General features: G+C 46.1%; 1 protein-coding gene across 1 annotated transcript in view; it reads left to right on the forward strand.

Annotated features, from left to right (window-relative positions):
* The window catches only part of PPP1R14C (protein phosphatase 1 regulatory inhibitor subunit 14C), a 74,994-nt gene that overhangs the window by 36,145 nt on the left and 15,828 nt on the right, over positions 1-23,021 (forward strand). The window contains exons 2-3 of the mRNA XM_090279974.1: positions 19,212-19,295; positions 20,666-20,698. Coding sequence (XP_090136100.1) covers positions 19,212-19,295; positions 20,666-20,698 — 117 coding nt within the window. The remainder of the gene's footprint in view (positions 1-19,211; positions 19,296-20,665; positions 20,699-23,021) is intronic.

The following is a 23,021-nucleotide window of genomic DNA, read 5'->3' on the forward strand; positions in this document are numbered from 1 at the left end:
TATTTATTGTAACTATGTACAAAGAAGAGTGCTTAGAATTGAAAGGGGCACGCAAATAAATCAGACATGCATAACGCTCTTGGAGTGTTCTCCATAGTATGACGAAAGACGTGCACATAACACCTACTTTTTTTTTATTTCTTTTTTTTATTGTTGTCCTATTACAGTTGTCCCCTCCCCCTCCCCATTGCTCTCCCCTAAACCCCCCCCCCCATTCCCACAGTCAGTTGCCACCCTGTTGCCCATGTCCCTGGGTCAGTTATACTAGTTCCTAGACTAGGCTCTTCCCCTTCTTCCCCCACTTCTCCCCCTCCCCCTCCCCTCTGGTCACTATCAGTCTGTTCCTTGTTTCCATGCCTCTGATTCTATTTTGCTCATTTGTTTATTTTGTTTATTAGGTTCCTGTATTAGGGGAGATCATATGGTACTTGTCTTTCACTGCCTGGCTTATTTCACTTAGCATAGCACTCTCCAGTTCCATCCATGTTGTCACAACAGGTAGAAGTTCTTTCTTTCTGCTGTGTAGTATTTCATTACCACCTACTTTTTACTGTCATTAAGTGCCATAGTGATATGAAACTTGAGAGAGCGAGACAGAGAGACAGAGAGAGAGCTGACACTGCCAGGTGTTCTAGAAGGAATTACTTCTTGAACTGAAATGTGAGGTGTAGATGGGAATGGAAGAGCATTCCAGGTGGGAATGCCCAGGTGCCCAGAGGCAGGAACACTGGGTGCAGAGAATGAGCCACTTGGTTTTGAAGTTTCATTTGAGCACACTGACTCACTGTGGGAGATGAGTCACTTGGTTTCACAAGTTCATTTGTTTCTAAGTACAGTGTCTCCCTGGAGGGGCACTGAAGGCCCTACCGAGGGTCTTCACAAAGTATAGAAATTCAGTGCTGGAGATTTGATTGGCTGCAAGATTAGGCGGATCCATTTTTATTTTTTGCACCCATTTTGTGGCCTTGATTTGGATATAGTTACCTAATTGTCTCTGAGACCTGGCCCGGCATATTTGTGTTGTACTCTAGTGTGCTACAGGATGGCATGAGCACAGAACACTTGGTTGGCCTTTTAGCGGGAAGGAGATAGACCCTGGAACATTCTGAAGGTTCACTTCTCTTCTTCTGCAAGTGTCTGTTCTTAATCTCTTGCTTAACTACAAAGTAAAAATCATTTCTGGAGGCTGCCACTGGCAGTTATGGGCTAGGCTTTCATTCATAGAGAGGAAGCTTTGAGGTTACCAGGCCCTATGTTTCAAAAACTTTTTGCTTATCTGAGTCACCTGGGAGCTTTTAAAAACCACTTCCACCCCCCTTAGCATCTCCAGAGAGCAGGCCCAATAATAGATACTTTATATATATATATAAAGAAGCTGACTGTGATCAGGAGGAGGGAGGGAACTCTCCATCAGCGCCTCTGGGTCACTTGGAACTGGAACGTCCTTCCAAGGCAGCCCATTCTGACTTTGAACAGCTGCTTTGATAATAGCTCAGTCTCCATTTCCTTCAACTGCCATCCCTGGGATGTGGCTCCTGACCCACTATCCCAGGCCTCCTTACCCTGGCTTGCCTCCAATTCTTCAGCAGCTGTTTACTGAATACCTGGCTTTCTTATCTCCTTTTTTCTCCAAACCCCTCTTCTATTTTGATTGCCTTTTCCTTATCCCTCCCAAAATGGTTACTCAAGCAATTCATAACCCTTCTGAGGATTCGGACAAAGCTCGAGCCAAGATTTATCTTTGTATTACCTACTCCTGTTTGTTTTCTGTTAATGTTCCACCACCATTTGTCTAAGTACAACATTTTTTCCCCCTTCATTAAATAAAGAAACATCCAGTTGTCTACCAAGCAACAGTTTATTATCCTAGGATGATTTTTTGAATGTTATTTTAAAACAACCTCCCAGCCTGGCTGCTGTGGCTCAGTGGATTGAGTGTTGGCTTGCAAACCAAGTGTCCCTGGTTTGATTCCCATTCATGGCACATGACTAGGTTGTACTTTAGGTCCGCCGTTAGGGGTGTGAGTGAGAAGCAACCACACAGTGATGTTTCTCTCCCTCTCTTTCTCCTTTACTCTCTCTAAAAATAAATAAATAAGCAAATAAATTATTTAAAAAAAATAAATAAAAAGTAAAATAAAATAACCTCCCATTTAAGGTATTTTACATTTTATTAAATTATGTTGGCCTCTCCTCACTCTGAAATTACCGATCCTTTTACGCAGAAGGAGGTTGACCACTTTGTCCCATGCCGCCTTTATCATAAACAGTTCTGTCATTCGTTCATCTGATAAAATGCCTGGCTTGGGTGGCCCGGTGGTGTAAAATCTGCTCTTATAATTTGTTTCATAATTTAAGACCCTGTTTGGTTATTTAAATCACTTGGCAGCAGATGGTTGCTATTCTTTATTCTTTAGCAGCTCAGTGAATAAGGGGGGAGTCCACGCAAGTACTTGTGCACATTGAATACCATTACTGAGATGGAATTCAAAGGTGAGATCAAGCCAGTACATAAATATAACAATTGATCCAAGAGGCTCTCTGTCTGGGGTGAATCGATCAGTGGAGGCGAGAGTTATAAAAAGAATTTATCTCCACTTTCCCTTTAGACTCCCTTTACTTACATACCTAGGGCCGTTGCTATTTATAGCCTTTCTTATATAACCTGCATAACCATCTCATCTCTAGTTCTCTGTCAATTACAAGAGGAAATTAAGTACCCAGGCAATTATGTGGGTTCCTCTTATTTTTAACTTGAGGATTCTAGGAAATGTGTTTAGTGGTAGTTTTAGGCTTAAACATTAAGCTTCTGTTTATTCACGCAATAAAAAAATTCACTGTGTAAGTGTGGGGGGTTGGATACCATGCTATCTATGGGGGTTACAAAAATAAATGAAACACAGTCCCTGTCCTCATGGAGCTGTTGGTGTGCTGGTGGGGGCCACAGATACATATCTTGAAGGATTTTAATGTGTTTGTGACTATGATGAGACTTCATATGCTAATCACCAGAGCTGTGGGAGGCCAGAGGACAGGCACTTCAGGTGCTAATGCACTGTCATCTTGTGGGCAGTGGCCTACCTGAATGGCCTTTATCCCATTTCCTGATGTGCTCTGGATATTGAGGATAGAAGGCCTGAGTTGCTTCAGCCTGGTCATCATCTGGGCTGAAGAACCTGCCTCAGGGAATGGAGAAATGGGATTCCCCTGTCTCAGGTCATAGCAGTTAAGGACTGTGGTCCTAGGAGACTCCCTTTCTAATTAGGAGGACCACCAGGGCCTTCCCAAGGGAACCATCTCAATACACTGTTGTTATGCCTCTGAACTCTTAGCGGGGCCACGTGGAGCAGCTACAGGCTGGCAAGGATTTATGCTCATTGGGGGCAACTGGACAATCATGAATCTTCAACCCTGCCCGCCTTTCTGACAGCCAAGTTAGCTTGCAGTGCAGAGAGCCACTGGGATTTAAAATCAATCGTTCAGTTGGTCACTCAGCAGATAATTATGCAGTGCCTGCTAGGTGTGAGGCATTGCTTCCTCTTTCATCTTTGTTAGTATTTAGGAAAGTGGGAGGAGCAGAGCTTCAGTTTCTTGAACTTAATTTCTGTTCCAAGGGCACCTCGCCCCCCCATTTTTTTTTTTTTTTTTTTTTATATTTTCAAGGTTGTTCTGAGTATGTCATTTGCAATCCAAATTGTTTTCAGCTCAGGAGAAGAACCAATAAAGTTTTGGGGAAAGATTTGACCATTCAGCACCCATTTCTGGGAATAAAAATGTAGATTAGTGTAAGGCAGTGATTTTCAACTGGTATGCCACAAGAATTTTTAAAACATGGCAATACCTGACTATTTAGTCAGGGGCACCGACTTCTTTTCCCTTAACTTGTCGACTAAAAGAATGACAACAGCCAACAGAAAAATAGCCAGCATCCAGTGTGAATGGATCAAAATTATACCTATTTTTTTGTCATAGCAACAAACAATACATTATTTTGGTGTGCCCAGAATTCTGGTAATTCACTTATGTGTGCCATGAGATGGAAAAGGTTGAAAATCATTGGTGTAAGGGATTTGCCCCCTTGTTATTGGCCACCAATTACTTTTTCCTCTGAAAACTAAATCTGTAGTTCAATCAATTCACTTGTTGAAATGAAAGGTATAGCCTGGCATCCCCTTTCCCTTCCATCTGTCATTATTTGTCATTTAAAATGGTGTCTGTGCCAGGGACAAAAGCCACAGATTTAGGTGAGATATCAGTCTGCTGCTTCCTCACTGAATCTGACTTGGGGACAGATTCAGAAAACACAACTGGAGCTTTCAGAATTATAGGAGTTAGATTATTGCTACTTGCCAGGAGCCTACACTACAGAGGTAGAACTCTACCTTCATCCGGCTGACCGTGTCTGTGGCATGAGAATTTCCAGGGCTGATGAAGGCGTGGGGGCTCGGTAGTCCCCTCCGGCAGACTCAGCTTTCACCCACGCTAACGAGTGAACTTTTGTTATTGTATTTACCCCTGTGGTTTCCAGACATGTAATCTTGGGAAATGACTCATGTCTCAGTGCTTGAAGGCCTGAGGAGGGTTACAAGGATTATCAGGCACTCCCGCCTTCCTTCGGCCTCGGATTGGGGCAGGAGAGGGGCCATGTTGGTGGGAGAAGAGAAAGGTAGGAGAGGGGCCCCGTGTAAGAGGCTCAGCTCCGGCCTGATGGGCTTCAGCTGGGCCAGCTGCGAGGGTCCGCTTCCCGCGAGCACTGACTGTCTGGTTCTTGGGGTCTGGGGTTCGTCTAGGAAGGTGTACGGTGGGCCTCCCACCACCAGCAGTCACTCCCAGGAGACACCCCTGGACCTCTGGCTCGGGAGGGCACTTGGATTGCGTGTGGGGGGCACTGAGAGTTTGCATTGGATCTCACGTTCTTCACTTGCCTGCCATCCGTGAGATGAGGGAGAAGGGGCAGCTGGCTCCAAAGTTCAAGGGTCGCTTTACAGGTTGGCAAATTGTTGACTTCCACACGTTGTGGGGTGTCTGGCGGTGGGTATCCCTGTGGTTGAGCATTGCTTTCCTGTGTGGTGACGCGAGCTGGCGATGACATTTGTGCCCACTTGGCGGCAGCTGAGGTGGAGGAGGGCCAGGTGAGGGATGCTGTGTGTCCCTGCCCTGGCTGCGCCCCAGGGGGAGAGGCCTGGCTGCTTGTTGGTGGGCGGTGTGTGAATGCCTTAGTTTCCCTGCCAGAACTTCCTTTAGCCTTGGCCTTTTCACTGATCCTGCCTCATCCTGTGTGCAAGACCTGTACATTTACAAAAGCTGAGGCAGATGGGTCTTTTGGTTCATTTTCAAAATGGAGGCCCCAGCCGGCGCTGGGAAGGACTCAGGCACCTTAAGCAAGGCCGTGTGTTGGCAGAGGGCCTCTGGAGAAGCAAAGATGAGCAGCAGTGGCCGTGGGCAGGGCGGGATCCTCCTGTGGCCCCTGATGTAGTCAGGACACCATGGCCGGCTTCCATAGCCAAGGCGCAGCATCTTGGTGCCGCCCTGTGCCTGTGTCACGCTGTCTCTGTGCACTTCTGCCAGACCCTCTGACCTGCAGGCGTGGGCCTGATGGTTGAGTCCCCAGCTCCCAGAACAGTGCCCAGCCTGCCGCAGGCAGCCAGTGAACACAGAATGAATCCTAAAGGGCCATGGAGGTCAGCAGCCACACCGTGGAGTGGCTTTTCCTTTACTGATGTCACTATTTGTAATGGAATGGCTTCCCTTAGTTAAAAGGCTCTCAAAACCTTCTGAACAGGGGTTTGCAAACTTTCATTGGTTTATGAGTCCTGTTACCAATGGAGACTCCTGAGCTCTCCTTTACATGTTAGGGTCCAGGGGCTCTGGGGCGGGGGTGCCCGGGAACCTGCATCTTCACACGGCGCTTCTGGGGCCGCAGGTGTTCTGTGAGTCAGGGCGGAGAAAGGGCCCGCCGGGCTGCTGCCTGCGAAGTGCTCTGGAAGGAGGCTCTCCAGACGGGGCGTCCACAGCTGTGACGGGGACTCGGGCTCACGGCCACCGCTTTTATCCCACCTGTGGCATTTTCCACCCCTGTGGTTTCCTTGGTACCACCCCGCGAGGCCCCTAGGTGCACTTCAAAATTCTCTTCAGGTACACTTCACATTTTCAGTGGCATGACTGAAACCAGTTGACATTTTAAAATTTGAGTATTTTTATAGGCCAGCAAGAACAAAAGAAATTACTGGATGTACCTTTAAAAACCAGTCAAATGTCTGAATATCAGAAAAACTCTGGCCCCAGGAGCCTGTGATGCATGCATCACAGCCACCCCCGTGGCATCAGGGTCCTAATTATTTGCTTCTAGGACACAGTTGCCTTTGCTTCTCTCCCCTGCAACCTTGTAGCCTTCTCTACCCGCCTGTGCATACTTAGCTGTATCTCCTACATCCTAAGGGAAACCCATCCAGTTCCCCCTTCCACAGGGGTGAGTAGGGACTGGGTAGGTGTGTTGTGTTAGGATGACAGTTTCGGGGTGAGGAGCTTGGTCTCGTCACAAGGGAGACCAAGGCATCTTTCCAGATGGGCTTCTTTCATGGAGAAATATGAATGTAACTTTTCCCCATTTCTTTTCGTGGCTTGACAGCTCATTTTAACAACAGTCTTTCAAATTCCAACTGCACCAGGAGGTCTCTGGACAGGAATCACACAATTTCTTCTCAGCACCTGGCTTCTCTTCCAAGGAGCATTTCTGCGTCACCTTCTCAGTCTGTGAACCCATCAGTTCTGTGAACCCATCTGTCCTAATTTCAGGAGCCTTCCCAAGGTGGGAGGTGGACAGTGTCTGAATTCAGCGTTCTGTGTTTGGGATGTAGCTGATTCAGGAGCGTTACCAAGGTAGGACATAGGCCATGTCTGGATTTGCTGTTCTGTGTTCAGGAAATCTAACACCATGGTGACTCCCTATTTTCATCCAATGGTTTTGTCGTGAGCAGTGTGGTGAACGCTTTGGTACTGTGCAGAAATAGCTATCTTCTCTCTAAGAAGCAGGCTGTACCAGACTTTGAGTTATTGTTGACTTCATGACACCCTGGGGGTACAGCGGGGGTTTTCATCCGAAAGAGTTCTGCTTGGCCTCTAAGCCATTTTACTAGAAAGGTTGGTGTCTACCTTCTCCTACCAGAAGACAGCCATGGCCAGCTCACTAAATGGATGGGAAGCAGGACATAGCCAAGTGTGACTCCTTAGAGGTAGGCTGGGTGGCCATTGCCTCTTGCTTTCCTTGGGCGGCACCAGCCCCTTCCTTGGGGACACTCCTTTACTCTCCCCTAGGGTCCTTACCCACTCCCTGCAGCCCAGCACCCACTTGAGCTCATTGCTGGGTTGCTTCATCCATAGTTTCAAGCTGCCGGTCCCTCCTGTCTTATGATGTACATCTTGAAGGCCATGCCCACCAGCGTCCTCATGACCTGCTTGGCAGCTTCCAAATGGTCTTCATCCTTGTGTAGGTGCTGCCTTTGGGGGTGAGGTCAGCGGGAGGCCCTGCTGTACATCAGCATGGGGCCTGGGGATGGTGGCCGGCCACCCGCTGTAGCCAGAGCCTTTGACCTGTCCTCGCTGTCTTCCATTGTGCCGTGGCTGAGAAGGTCGCCCTTGCCATCTTCAGGAACTGCCTCAGCTATCACGTATTTCCAAGGACCTTATTAGGAACAGCCTCCCGATGCTCTCGTCACTTTGGCATTGTTAACATGCAGAGGCACGTGTTGAGTGTTCATGTGCAGAGAGGCAGAGCAGGGTTCTTGTTTCCAGGAAGCTCTGCATCTAGGGATTTTTTATTTCATTTTCTTTTCATCCTTGTGGTTTTGAACAAGCTAGTGATGTGTTAAGTCTTTACTTGAAATTCTCGGGTGAAAGGAGTGAAAGATTCCGTGGAAGAGACATTTGCATTGAACTTATTTTTTTAAAAGAGGAATCAACTGATCAGCAGTGCCCAAAGCACCCTCTGAGGTGATGTCCCTGCTTGCTCAGTGCGCACCTTATGCCAGCTTTTTGCCTAGCCCTGAGAATGAGATGGTGGTCCCCATTTTACATGCAGGGGGTGGGGGGCATGGGAGGGTTGGGGGGTGAGTTGTCTTGCCTCAGCTCACACAGGCTGAGTGGCGGCAATGGAATTTAAACCCAAGCTTGTCTCTCTCTAAACTCTGTGCATTTGGCCACTACCTGGCCCCAGCCCAAGGGGCCTCCTTAGTGCTGAGAAGCAGGCCAGCGGGGGCCTATGTGGGAAGATGGAGGATTTGATCACTGGGTTCCTATTCTGCACCCTGTTGACCCAGACCCAGGGTTTTTTTTTTTTTTTTTTATCACCAAAGGAAGTGGCATCATGAGCCATTGATCCTAAAGGTAGAATATCTAACGCCATTTAAAAAATATTCTGTCTGGAGAGCTACCCTTATCTCTCCAGAGATATTCATTTGTTAATACAAATTGTTAAATGTTAGGTTTTAAGAAGGGCAGAGATTTGGGGTGGAGGAGACCTGGCGCCCTGCAGAACAGAGCAGCCTGCTTGGAGGGTGAGGGAGGGAAATAGGGTTCAGACCTGGGAAAGCTCCTCCTCAGCTTAGTTCCAGATCTCCCTGCCCCTTTCCCACGCAGCTCCTCCTTCCGTTTCAGCATGGCGCTTCTTCCTTGACTTCTCGGCCTGGACCCCCGCTCGCCAAGTGCCCTCCCCTCACCACCAAGTCCGCATCCCCAGCGGCTCACACTCACGATGGTGTCCACCTGCTGCCCTCGCTCAGTAGGTGTGGGCTCGGTACACACACACAGCCTGTGCTCTAGCCCAGCCACCCTCCACAGCAGGGCGGCTGCAGATGCACCCTTTTGCTCTTTGTGGTTGGATCAGTGGTGGCCCAAATAAGAACAGAATATGTCCACTGTGCCACTGCCCTAGCCTAAGCCAGTGTCATCTCTTACCTGTTTTTTCTCTATGGCCTCCTACACAGTCCTGCTGATGTCCTCACCTCCACCTCAGCCCATTCTCCACAAAGCAGCGAGGGTGAGCCTTCTAAAAGGTACGTGAGATCATGCCACCCCCTGCTCAAACCCCCACTGGCTCTTTGTCTCTCGGGACCCAAGTCACAGTCTTTTCGGGGGCCCTGGCTGCAAGTTCACTCTAGTGACCTGGCTCGTTGCAGCGCTCACGCACACCTGGGCCCTTGCCGTCCACCCACAGCACTCTTCCCCCAGATAGCAACATGGGTTCCGCCCTCGCCCTCTTCAGGTCTTCCATTCAGAAATTTCTCTTGCTCCTTTGACCACTGTCTTTCAGTTCCAGCCAGCCTGTTATTCCTCCTCCCTCTCCTTTGCCTGTTTTTTCCCCTCCAAAATATTTATCACCATTTGCTCTACAATATATTATACTAAGGTCCTGGCTGGTTTGGCTCAGTGGATTGAGCGTCGGCCTGCGAGCTAAGTGTCGCTGGTTTGATCTTCCAGTCAGGGCACATCAGAGAAGGAAAACTCTGACTCCAAAAAACCTCCGCTGCCTTGCGGCATACCTCTTCTGGGGAAAGGCTAAGGGAGTAAACCCCGACAGAAAATCCGGAGCCGGAGTCCCTAAGGCGGTTTGACGTTGTAGTCAACACCGGCAACTCCTGCGGCGCACCTGAAGCCAAGCTGAATTGACTCCGTCTTTCCCTTGGACCCTTCAGCTGCGAAGAGAGGGGGGGTCTGCTGCGTGGGCAACAGCAGACCCTCCATATCACCCTGCCCAGGCTCTGTAGCTTCAGCTTCACTGGAGAGGACACTCCAGCGTCATCGCAAGATGTCGATTCAACACGGGAGGAGACAGATACCGTGTCACTCCCGAGTCGGACTGCACAGCCATTCTCGGCGGTGCAGATAGACTCTTAAGAAGCTACACTATCGTCTCTCGAGATGGACGGCTGCCGACGATATTATACTAAGTGTTTATCATCTGTCTTCCCCATCAGGGCTTAATCTCCATGAGTGCAAGTATTTTTGTCAGTTGTTTGCTCCTTCTTTATCTCTGGCATCTAGAAAGTGCCTGGAAGACACAGATGTTGCATGAACTTGCCCAGTGCTCTTAGAGGCTGATGTAGAGGTGCTAGTTCTAGAATACTCTCACATGCCAGGGATGTGACTCTTCCTATCTATGAGCTGGCATTGTTTTGTCCTGTGGACTGGTAGGGCGGCAGTTCTCTCCTGGGCTGCTGTGACACAAGGGTGTGTCACAAGTGATTTGTTTAATGGTAATAGCTTAAGTGCCAAATGAAGCCAGTGGACTAGGAAACATTCAAACATGTTCTAGGGTTTTTGTAAAATAATGTCAGTCTTGATCACTCATATCACGGTGAATTTTCTTGAGCAGTGGGGAAGGAGTGGCGTTCTGTGTGGGTGCTCGGGACAGCTCAGGCTTGTGGCTTTTTTCCTCTCTGCTGCATCTGTTGTTCGTGTATTCTCTGAGCGTTCCAGAAATGAACCTTCGTGGTGGGGTGTGCAGGTTAAAGAGAGGCCCAGGCCTGCTCTCCTGGGTGGCAAGAACAGCGACCTCTATGGATGGTATTTAAAACATCCCTTCACTTTACTCTAGGATGAAGTTCAGTCAGAAGATTTTGATTTTTTTTTTTTAAATTTTTATTTTGGGGGATATTTTGCTATTTGGCTCTGAGCAAGCTTCATCCATTGGAGGATATTTAAATTTTAAAACAATTGTGTCCTGGGGACATACTAGTTACATGGGGACACACCACTTGCCAAGGATGTTGAAACTGGAGTGATCTACACTTGTTTACCCCATCTTAGTTCCACTTGCGGCCTGAAGTGAGGCCATCCCACCCCAGTGCATCTGAATGGCTTGGCCATCCATGCAGATGAGGGTGCCCACCGGGAGCTGAACCCAGTGCCCATAATACAAATCGGCTCATCACCACCCCCTCTGCTCAGTGTCTCACCCTTTACGCCTCCATTTGCTGGGCCCTTCCCTGCCTGGCCTTGCAGGTACGCTCCTCCATCCTCACTCTAGTGTGTGCCCTCTGGCCTTCAGGACCCACAGCTATGGGTGACTGTCCTAGTTCATTTCTTTGTTTTGCTGGAACACTTCTTTCCGAAATGGGAGGTAAGTGCAGGGTGGGCAAAAGTAGGTTTACAGTTGTTCGTTCGGGAAATAAAACAACAATTAATAGATAATAGCACAAGAAGAAACAGTTTTGCATACTCACAACTGTAAACCTACTTTTACCCACCCTGTATATCAATTAAGACAAGCTGATGTGACTTAAAATGTCTGTAGTTTTTCTCTAATTCTTGGTTGACCGTTGAGGGAAGCAGGCGTCTGGGTTGGAAATCGTATCCTCTCAGGATTTTGGAATCATTGCTTTGCTGGCTTCCAGTGGGCAATACTGCTTGCTGTTGGGGAGCCTGATGACATCGATTGTCTGTCCTGTGTGAGCTGTTTCCTTCTGAAAGACTCCCCGATGTCCCCTTCTGCTCAGTATTCTGATATCCCATGGTGATGGGGTGTAGGGTAAGCTGGGCTCCTTTTTGAGTGGAAAAAAACATCTTGCAGATTCCAGGGCTGATTTAAACATTTAATATTATGTCATTTAAATATGTACCACTTAAAACCAAGTGTAAACTCCTTCTGCTTATGGTTCTTCCAATTATAAAATCAAGTCAGAATTGCAGATTAAACATAAATGCCCAGCCAATGGAACTCAGCCATACAACATGAATTCACCATGATGGCTGATGTCATTCTTTCCATGTTAGGAATTAGGGACAGATTGCTGTAGCTCAGTGTCCTTTGAGTGATGTCTTCTGGCTTCGCTTGGTGTGAATAAGTCACTTATGTGTTAAATCTGCCCTTTGTTCTTTTTCTCATTAGCCCATGACAGCGTAATTCTGCTTGATGCCAGTGCGTAAACACAGAGCCAGCTTGGCTAGAGGATGGCCATCCAGACGATTTTTAGAATAAATAGACTTGCTTACAGAACATTTTGGATTGTCAGTAGAATGAAAACATGAAATGTAAATATTTTCACAGGGCACTCACATAACCACCAGGATTTCGTTTGCCTCAGGTCTCCATGGCGTCCTCCTGTGTCCTTTCCGGCGCTCTCAGAAGTGGCGGCTGTCCTAACAGGTCGCTCCCCATCCCCAGCCCCTCCGGTCCATGTGTCTCCCTCAGGAGCCACGGCCAGCTGGTGTTCACAGTGCTCTTATGCCAGGGTTCTTCACATCCTGATTTCTATATGGACACCACGCTGTAAGCCACTGTCACTTTCAGGGAGCTGTTGGACTGGGTGTCATCAAGCTTGAAAACCAGAATCCATTTCCAAGCTGTTTTAGCTTGAGCATTCCTGCGCCCTTCACTACTTTGGAGAGAGCCGAGCATGTGTATTTAAAAAAAAATAATTTATTTATTTGTTTATTTTATTTTCAGAGAGAGAGGAAAGGAGAAAGAGAGGGAGAGAAACGTCACTGTGTGGTTGCCTCTCACTCGCGCCCCCAACTGGGGACCTGACATGCAACCTAGTCATGTGCCCTGACTGGGAATCGAACCAGTGACAGTGACACTTGGCTCTCAGGCCGACGCTCAAACCACTGAGCCACAGCAGCCAGGGCCTAGCAAGTGTATTTTTTAAAAGCTGACACCACACTTGATAGGCTTCATGGTGTAAAATTTCTGGCGAGTTAGAAGTCTGTGGCCATGTGGGATGTGTTGAGTGCGTGCGTGCATGTGCGTGTGGATGGATGTATGTCAGTGCGTGTGAGTGTGAGTGTATGTATATGTGCATGTGAGTGGATGTGTGAGTGTGTGTGCAAGTGCATGTGAGTGTGTGTGTGTGTGTGCTGTCACCCCAGGCTGGCTGTGTTTGGGAACTTGCCTTGGTTGCATTACTGCAGCCGGGTGCCTCAGCCTGTTGGCGGTCCTGGCTGTTGCAGGCCTGGTTGCAGGCCCCCGGTATTGCCTGCGAGGGCTGTGCCTCTGTCCCTCAGCACGGCCCTTGGAGGTGGCAGCATGGGGATCCTGCTTCTGCTTACAAGTTTGGAGGGGGGACGCTGGAGATGGCTTAACTCTGCTCATTGGGTTGTGAAATGTCTTCAGGGTCCCAGGTGTGCTCCCATGACGACAGCTTTCTTCAAAACCTCTTGGCTCGAAACCTGGATCTTCTCTATTTTTTCCTTCTCCGTCATCCAATATCCAGGTCCTCTCCAAAGTCCATCTGGTTTTCCTGCCCTGTTGGTCACCGTGTGAAATCTTTGTTCTGGCCACAACTCATTCAAGCCCTGGTACCTCTCACCGGCATGAGCTAGTGCCCCTCTGCGGCATGCCTCGCCTCCTCCCTTCGCCCGGCCCCACCGCTGGGCCAGCTGCCCCCCCCATTTCCCACCCTTGCTCTGGAGCCCTCAGTGGCTACCGTCCTGCAGGATGAGGGGAAACTGACAGGCTGCAGGCTGGTGGATTTTGTTTGTCTTTCACAATATTTTAAGGACTTGTTAACCCATTTTTTTAAAAAATCAAGATATTTTTACACTAAAGATCTGTATTTTCAACTCTTCCTGAAAACTTGGAAAATCTTGCAGCACTGATCACGTTTCAAAAAGATTACAATAAGTGGGAATGGAGTGTTCTTCACTGCCTTTCCTCGAGGCTTGTTTTCACCAATTTGCTGCACCCCCCCCCCCCCACTACTCCTTATAGTGCCCCGATCTGCTTCATCTCTCATTTCTGTTCCCTGTGTAGCCTCCTTTGATATTTGCAATGCAGAGCTGTCTGACTCAAGGCCAGGGACCTTTCTACACCATGTAAGTTGAACACACCTTCTGTTCTTGCCTCCTGTGTACCATTTGGTCTCTTATGGGTACTCCCCCGGCCCCACCAAACCTGTCCAAATCCTGCCATTCCTCAAGGTGAGTGGTCATACTCTCTCCGCTGTGAAACCTCTCAGCCAGGCCCAGGTGGAAGTTTTCCCCTCCATGATTGCCAAGGCACTTGGACTGGTCTCTCTATGGTGCCACTATATGTTTCGTTCCGAGCGCAGACTGGCCGTCCCTCCAGGGGAGAGCCTCACAGTGTCTCACACACTGCGCCTGGCATGTAGTGGATTCTCGGCAGTTGTGTGACCGCAAGGATCCATAAAGTGATCAGGTGCCTTGCTCTGTGGGTCCCAGCAGGAAGGCCTGTGACTCAGCGTGCCGTGGAGTTAGTGGTGACCCCCAAAGTTTCTCTAAAGAGATTGTTTGACTTCTTGTTGCTGGAGCCACTATCTGGGGATCTGTTTTTAGTGTGGGAAAACCCCCAGATACAGCTGAACTGTGCTATACCAGAGTGGGCTGTGGGTGTAGTCACTTGTGTGTAAGTGATTTGATTTGCCACTGAGGTTATATATTCTGTGATACTGCTTTATGAAGACAGTAGAGAACTTCAGTCGAATTTAGACTCTTTCCACACTCCTCATTAGAAATATTAAATGCCAAATACACACAAGATACTACATTTGATCCTAGATCAGCCTCTGTGTCACAGGAACTCTCCCACGTCTGCCTCCATGGCCCATGTCTGTCTGTCCTTCTCATCTGGCCTTGGTTTTGGCACATGGACCATCAGCACCCATCTCGACTTCATGCTCAGTGTGCATCCTGGGCTCAGACTCCTGCCCTCTGATAGGTGAGGGTGGGGGGAATGAGAAGCCGCGTAGGTCGGTAGAAAGTGCTGATGCTCAATGGTGATTGTAATTAGGGAAGAGTTGCATCAGCTTCCCACTGGGATAGTCAAGCCCAGGGCTTCCCAGCCACATGCCTTGGGTAATGGTAGTGACCTTGCAATGTGTTTTCTATACTCCTGCCTCCCAACCTCGAGTCCAGAGTGTGGGTGGACTCCAGGTTCTGTATCCAGGGCAGCAGCCACTCACCATGTGTGGTATTTGAGCACTAAAATGTGGCTAACGTGACGGAGGAACTAAATTCTCTGTTGTATTTCATTTCACTGAATTTAAATGTCAATTAGTTAGCGTAACACATATGAAGGACCCATGGACAATGGTGTGAGGGTTGACTGTGGGAGTAGGGGCAGGCTGGGAGGAGGTGGGGGGAAAGGGGGAAAACTGGGACAACTGTCATAGCATAACCAATAAAATATTTTTAAAGAATTTACATGTAAATACCACACGTGGCTGCCGTATGGGGCAGCCCAGATCTTGAGGACTGGGGACAATGGGTCGTGCAGGGCCAGAGGGAGAGCCATGAGCTTTCAATGGGAGGGCACGTAATGGCCGGGCCTCGTCTGTGGGTAGGACTTGATCTTGCTACACAGATGGAAGACCGTTAGACCATATTTGACATCAAAGCTTAATACTGTGTGCAGGAAAGCCCGTTTCTTTGCTGTTCTGAAAAAGGCATTATTTACTTACTCTTTTACTTCCTCTAAGAAGAGCGGAAACTGAGGTCCCCTTGCCTGTGATTTTTTGACCAGGCCCTACATCCACCTTCCTCTACTTCATTTCAAATGATTGAGAGAGGAGTAGGGGAATAACTGTTACTGATATCAAAATTGTGAGTTTTCTCTTTTACCAGCAAGAACTGACTATGGGTATTGCGGCCTTACCAGGGCTGAAGAGCTGATGTAATCTGGAACTGTATTTGCTAGAATACACACACAGCGTCTGTGGCTCCACTCCAGCGGCCCAATGGCCATGGCTTCAAGGCCTTCGTGGCCGGGAGGGTCTGCAACTGATTTCTCCACACTTTGGCTTCCCAGCTCCGTGTTCACAGGTTGCTGGGGGTCTTGCAATCTAGTGAGTTTCTTAGGTGATCTTTCAGTCCCCAGGAGTCTTTTCACTGTGAGAAATCTGACACCCTTGATCGATGTAACCACTGACTTTTTGAATCTTCTCTAAATGGGTCTTCCTTTCAGCAGGGGTTTCCTATACACACAGGAAAGGTAGCCGAGCAGGTATAGGGGAGGGTGGGGGGGTGTTGAGGGGAACAGAGGCGGGTGGGTGCCCAAGGAGGGAAGGAAGCAGCGCTCATTCAGTGTGATTTTTCCCGGTGCCCTGACAATGGAGTGAAGTGGTGGGGTCCTGCCAGCATCCTTCACGGTCCTCTACCCCTAAGGAGGCCACTTCTGTACCCACCTCCCTGCTCTGCCCCAGCGGGGCTGAAAAATGTCATCTCACTTGGAATAGTGGCTCTATACCGGGAGTGTGAGAGACGGACTGACTGGACGGGCCTGGCGGGCACCATGAAATGTTCTCGTAGGCAGATGCACAGTCACACCCTGTGCTGCTCCTCTGGTGTCCCGGGAAGCCAGGCGATTGTGTTTTAACTCCTGTCACTACTCTTCAGCCAGAAGTGTCATCTCTTGTTAGTCTTATTATTGATTTCTTAAAAAGAGATTTGAGCTTTCATAAGACTCCGGATTTTAGAACGTCCAACTTTCCTTCTGTTTTATCTGAGCTTTTCAATGCTGACCGCATATCTTACAATAGTAAAGAAACAATAATCAGTAATCAAGAAGTGTTTGTGGTGTGCCAGCTACTGGTCTAAGAATTTGATATCAATAAGCTAACTTAATGCAAACATCAATATTATGAGGTAGTTGTTACCATTTTTATAGGTGGGGAAACTGAGGCCAGAGAGGTTAAGGCACTTGCACAGAGTCACACAGCGAGTTAGTGGCAGAGCTGGTCTTTGACTTGGGCTGCCCAGCACTACATAGCCCATGCCCCAAGCAGTGGTCACCTTTCAGCCTTGTTCTCGTCAAACATTTAAACTTCCTATTTCTGTATCATTGGCTTTTGCCAATAGGTGATGATCATTCATTATAAATATAAAAATTATGTCAGTGAATACAAAACCTTTCTTCTGTCAGGTAGAACTTTGCCGTTGAGACAAAAGATGCGCTGATAAGCAGTGATTTTGAAGCAGATTACCCCACTGAACACCTGATCAAGGGATCTAAACAGAAATTCTCAATAGAAACAGGAATAAGTCACTTGGGGTTCACAAGAGGGTGTTTCTCTGGAACCCTTCATGCCCACTGAGGGCCTACCTTCAGTAGTTGGGTAGGAAAACACACTCCTCCTATGTTTCTCCTTTACCCTCACACTATTACCACACTCAGCACACTTCTGATCCCAGATGTGTGGGTCTCCCACATAACAGTCCAATCCAGTCCAATCCAGTCCAACTCTACTCAGAGACAGTGTCAGAGCCCACAAGTTAAGGGCTCATTCCATTTCAAAGGCCAGTCTCAAGTCCCAAGTTGTCTCCTATACTTCTGACCTACCAGCTATAAATTGGGGTTCTCATGGCCTCCTTCATGGGCTCAAGAATGTGCCAGGATGGCTCACTGGACTAAGGGAAATACTTATTTTCATTGGCTTATTACAAAGGCCACACTAAAGAACAGCCAGCTGAAGGAGGTACACAGGGTGAGGTCCAGGAGGGTCCCAAGAATGGAAGCTTCTGTCCCTGTGGAGCCAGTGTACCAGCCTCCCGGCCCATAGGTGTGTTCACCAACCTGGAAGCTCCTGAACCTCATTCTGTTGGGATTTTATGGAGGCCTCATCGGCAGGATTGATTAGTAACTCCATTTCCAGCCCCTTTGTCCTTCTAGGAGGATAGAGGATGTCATGGAAAGTTCCAACCTCCTAATTAGGCTTGGTCTTTCCTATGACCCGCTGCCATCCAGAGCTGCCAAGAGTCTCCCCATTAGAACAAAAGATGCTTCCATCACCCAGGAAATTCTAAGGGACTTAGGAGCCCTGTGTCAGGAACCACAGGCAGACACCAATCTACACTATTTCTTCTGATTTTACAGCAGTGTGTCATATTCCTCAGTTTCCTCAAAACACTTGGGTCCTCTTTTGTGTTGGGACAGGAAAAAACAAAAATTAGGTAGTGAATGCATTTTACTAGAAAGAAAAGACTCAGAAAGTCAGCCATGGCCCTGAAGACCAGACGATGCAGCTGACACAGCGGCTAAGCCAGGTGAATGCACAGATGTCCCCACCCAGGTTTCTCTCTCACGTCTGTGGATGCTTCTCACCCATTCCTGTGGCTGGAGGGGTTGGAATGCAGCTGACTCCTAATGGGAAGGGGAAATGCAAAATCACAGCCTTTCTTAAATGTGATTTGACTTTGACATTCTCAGAGGTGTGGGGGTGATCAGGTAACAGAGGACATGAGAAGCAACAAACATCTACTTTGGAGTGGAAGTACAGAGTCCAAATTAGTGAGGACTGTTACCACATTCCAGCTGGACTTCCTTGCCCTCTTTTCTGGGTTGGATGCCTTTAGTTTCAGGAACATTAAACCCCATCATTCTGGCTGAAATAATAACAGGGATTTAATTGCAAATATGACTCGGTGACTCAGTGACATTATCCAGAACCCTCTTTTCTTATTTGTCCTACTCTGGCCATTGTGGAGCCAGAATCACCCCTTTCTGGTCGTCAGGACGACTGCTAGCAATTTCCAGGCAAGAGCCTCCTCGGCCCACTCTCAGATACGAGGGAGTGAGGAGGGATGCTTCTGTTCAAAGAGCTTCTCTTTCTAGAGCCCCTCCCTGGTCTCATTCGGGCCCGAGTTCTCCCTGGAGTCAGTAACTGGGGCCGGGGCGCAGGTGAGGCTCACCCAAGTGCCCAGCCTCAGAACCTGTGCTAGAATCAAGCTTTCCCCAGACCCAGAACCATAAAAGGAGTTTTTCAGTCCCTGAAAAAGGTCAAAGGTCTGGTATAGCCACCAAGAGAAAGGTAGTCATTGAGCAGGAAACCACAACTCTCACTGCTTTTTCTATAATTTGCCAGTCTCCATGGTGTCCTCATAATTGCAGTTTTCTGACAGAAAGTAGAAAAATGGCCATTTTTGAAATTTTAGTTTTTACTGAGTTGTGACTCTTAAACCTCCTCTGTTTCCCTCCTTCCTCCTTTCCTTACCCCTCCCTCCTTCTTTCTCTTTCTCCATCTTTCCCCTTCTTCCTCCTTCCCCTTCCTTTTTCTTCTGTTTCCCCTTTTCCCCCTTTTCTTCTCTTACTCCCATTTCCCCTTCCTTCTCCTCCTTTCCCTCCCCTTTCTCCTAGTGTCTCCTTCCATCTTTATTGTCAACCCTCTTAAACTGATGATCTAGTCATTTGTTTAACTCAACGAAGTTGGTTCAGTACAATGTAGTTTCTCACTAAACAGCACGGCTTCCCATTTGTCCTCCAGGAAGAAGAAATGCCGGATGTAGAAATTGACATTGATGATCTTCTCGATGCGGACAGTGAAGAAGAGAGAGCTTTAAAGTTGCGGGTAAGCAGCTTTCAAAATCTGGAACCTTCTGGTTGTAGATGCTGGAATCCACTTGGCTCCCAGAGCGTAGCATGCATGGATCCTGCCTGTGGAAGTGTTGGCACCAGCACTCGGGCAATGGCAGTTTGCAGAGAGGAGAGTGATGGGCTGCTGAGTGTTCCTCCTCATGTACATCTCTGGTGATAAAGCAGTTCTTGACAACAGCCAGTCCTCGAAGACCCTGATGGATATGAATTTGTCCAGCCTCATCTTCTCTGGTGGGAGAGCTGGTTCTGCCTCCAGAGACCCACTTGCTAGAGAGGGAAGTGACATCCCCCAGTTGTATGAAAAGGAGAAGAGCTCAGCTAGAACAGGAGTATCTAAACCCAGGCCTCTGGTCTTGCAGTTGGGGATTGTATCATTCATGACATTCATTTCTACAAGAGATTGTTTACAACGTAATTCTGTTTAATAAAAAAACCTTTGTTAGGGTATGCTCACCTGATAGCATTTTAGTTCAACTATGGATGTTGAGAAGTCTCATGTTTCCTTAGTCCAGAGTAATACAATATTTATTTTCCTTCCCAGAGAAGGTCAAATCTATCATTTAAAAAATCTGTATTTGGGAGTTTTTAAAACCAATAAACCTTTGACTTGCCAATGTTTTTATGTTCACTGATAATTACAGTTAATGGCCGTTGGTTATGGCCCATGGAAAATGATCACTAAAGGCAATTAAAGGGCACATTTTAGTATATTAATGTGTTTAATGTGTTAATAATTACTAATGCCCCTTGAGTGGTAAACAGTCTCAGTGTAATGATTATTTCTTGTTGGTAAATTTAATTGAGAGGTGAAAGTTAAAAAAATTAAAGCAGGCATCAGTTCTATACAGAATGTAATGGCGTACAGTTTTCTTAAAATTGAAAACTTGAAAGGGGCTTTAGCTATTGTCAGGCCAACCCCTTTGATTCCCAGGTGCAGACACAGAAGTCTACACAGGTGTGACAAGCTGGTTTGTGGTTGAAGCACAGCCAGGGCCCTCCCTGTCCAGCATGATTGTCACCATCTTTCATGGGCTGTCTCAGTTTAAATATATCAGTTTACTATTAACCAAGTAATTAGCCCAAAGGAATATTTGTGTGTGTGTGTGTGTGTGTGTGTGTTCTGGAGAGGGTAAGGTATTTGTGCGTATGAAGGACACAACTCTTTATTTCAGCACCCATCGGCCATCTAAAGATATAAAGTGTGATTCTAGATAGTCAATATGAAATATTGGTTTACCATGCTTAGGATAGTACTCTACAGATGAAATAAATTTTTAATTTCATTTTTAAAATGAATTTGAATTTTAAAATAATAACACTTATCTTCTGTGTATTTCATTCTAGGAAGCTCTTGTAGACTGCTACAAACCCACAGAGGTAAACAAATTATGTTTCCTAAATGCCATGTTTGAGCTCTTTCTTATGGAATCAATTTGTCTATTTTTAAAGCTAAGCCACAATAAATGGATTTGATTAAGTACGTACTAAGTAGCAATTATTATCCTAAGGGACGTGCACATGTTTGAATAATACTACCTTTCTTATTTGTAAGCCTAAACATGTCTGGTTTAGGAAGACTTAAAGCTAACAGAATCTCATGCATTGCTTACTTTTATACAGAAGCCACACTTCAAAGGTAATTGTGAGAGGTTTTAGAATCATTTTAGCAAAAGTCTTAGGTTTGTAACTGGAGAATACATTCTATTAGTGTCTAGGTGTGTATTTTTGAAAAGCTTAAAGCCAGTTCTATTGTTCAGAATTGAACAATTGCCTTTCTTGGAAGAACACATGTATGCTTTGTTTGGGTTTTAACTAAGTGTATAAGTACTAATGTGAAAAAACAGGGTATATTAGTTTAATTAGACATAAGCATTTATATGTATACTCTGATGACCGAAAGTACAATGTAGGAATTAAGGATTTGTTCAGTTATGAAAATATTGGTAAAAGAAATTGGAAGATTCATCAGATGCTTTGGAGTCCATTTGGTGGCAGGACTTCTGCTGTTGGAAGTGGTATAATTACAAAGTGGCAAGAAAGCATGCTTTCAGAAGAGTGTTGGAGATTTAAATGACTAGGGTGTCTTATGATCATTTGGTTTGCAGCCAGGTACTACTTATTTGAGCTGTGTTCATACTATCTCCAGTTTATGTTTATATTGATTATATCTTGCAGTTATAGAGATTTTTAATTTTAATTTTAGTTATTAAAATATATTTTAATCAATGCAATACATAATCATAAGTTTAAAAGCCAAGCATATGATTAACTTATAAAGAAAAAATAGCAGTGCCTTTCCCACTCATCAGTCCCCCACCCTAGAGATATATACTTTATATTCATATATTATATTTACATGTTTTTATACAATAACACTCCTGGCTGTTTCCCTGCTATTTACTCTTATATGATATTTATAAGTATACATTTATAACTTTTTAAAAAATATATTGACTTAAGGGGAAATGTGGTAGCTCTCTCACTCTCCACATAATTTATTTCCCTTCATCCCCTTCATAAAGTTATTTAACATTTTTTTGTTAAATCAATAGTCAAGTATAATAATATTATGGTTTAAATAAATGTTTTTCTCTGCTAAATCAAACAGTAAGATATGACCATGACTCCTTTCTTGTATAGCCCTCTGTTTTTCCTGGAGTTGATAGTTACCTTGTCTTTATTTTGTCTACCTACTATCTATGGCTATTTTTTTTTTTTTTGCTGAACTCTCCCATATCTTTGTCAAAGATGTAATATTGTGTTTTATGTATACTCAAACACATAATTACCATGCCCCCACTCCAGAACTTCCTTCCGGAGCCCCTGTGTAACAATCTGGAGAAGTTAGTGTCTAAATCTACTGAGTAGCTACTGTCCTGAGATTTCTGTTTACTGCTATTCTACATTAGATACTTTGTTTCTTAAATCTCAGTTTTCCTCAATTTAGTTGGAGTGCATCACCCAGTAGCCTTTTGGGAAAGGATTCATAGAAGGTAAATTTTTTTAATCCTTGCATATCTGAAAAGAAATCTTGATCAATATAGTTGGGATGGTGTAGAAGTCCAAAATAAATTTCATTATTAAAACTCAATTTTAAAGGCATTACTCTATTTTATATTACTTCTATTGTGAAGAAGTTCGGTGCCATTTCTCTTCTCAGACATTTATTTATGTGTGGCCTATTTTTTCTCTCTTCTGTTAACTTTTAGGATTTTCTCCACATTTTGAATTTTGTAATGATATGCTCAAATGTGGGTCTTTTTCTACTCATATGCTGGGTATATTGCAAGCTGTTTTAGTCTGAAGATTTGCAGTATTTTTCGCATTATAAGATGCACCCGACCATAAGACGCACCTGACCATAAGACGCACCTAGGTTTAGAGGAGGAAAACAAGAAAAAAAATATTCTGAACCAAATGGTGTACTAAAATATTTAATAAAATATAACAGAATAATATTTAAACCATGTTAAGTGAACAGCAGCCCACAGTGGTATTAAGAACCATCATCACTATCATTAACAAATGAGGAGAGACTTTAAGGTTCAAGTACTCTTCTAGCTTTCTGGGAACCCCAAGAACTCAACATCGCTAGTGTCAGAATTTATGGGGGCCTTTAATAACAGGCACTGAGGGAGTTAAGAGGTATCACTAGTTGTAACAGTAGTTACAGTAGTTACAGGTCTACCCCCAGTGCCTG

The sequence above is a fragment of the Furipterus horrens genome, unplaced genomic scaffold (assembly GCF_987537825.1).
Source record: "Furipterus horrens unplaced genomic scaffold, mFurHor1.1.pri manual_scaffold_6, whole genome shotgun sequence".
Taxonomy (NCBI): Eukaryota; Metazoa; Chordata; class Mammalia; order Chiroptera; family Furipteridae; genus Furipterus; species Furipterus horrens.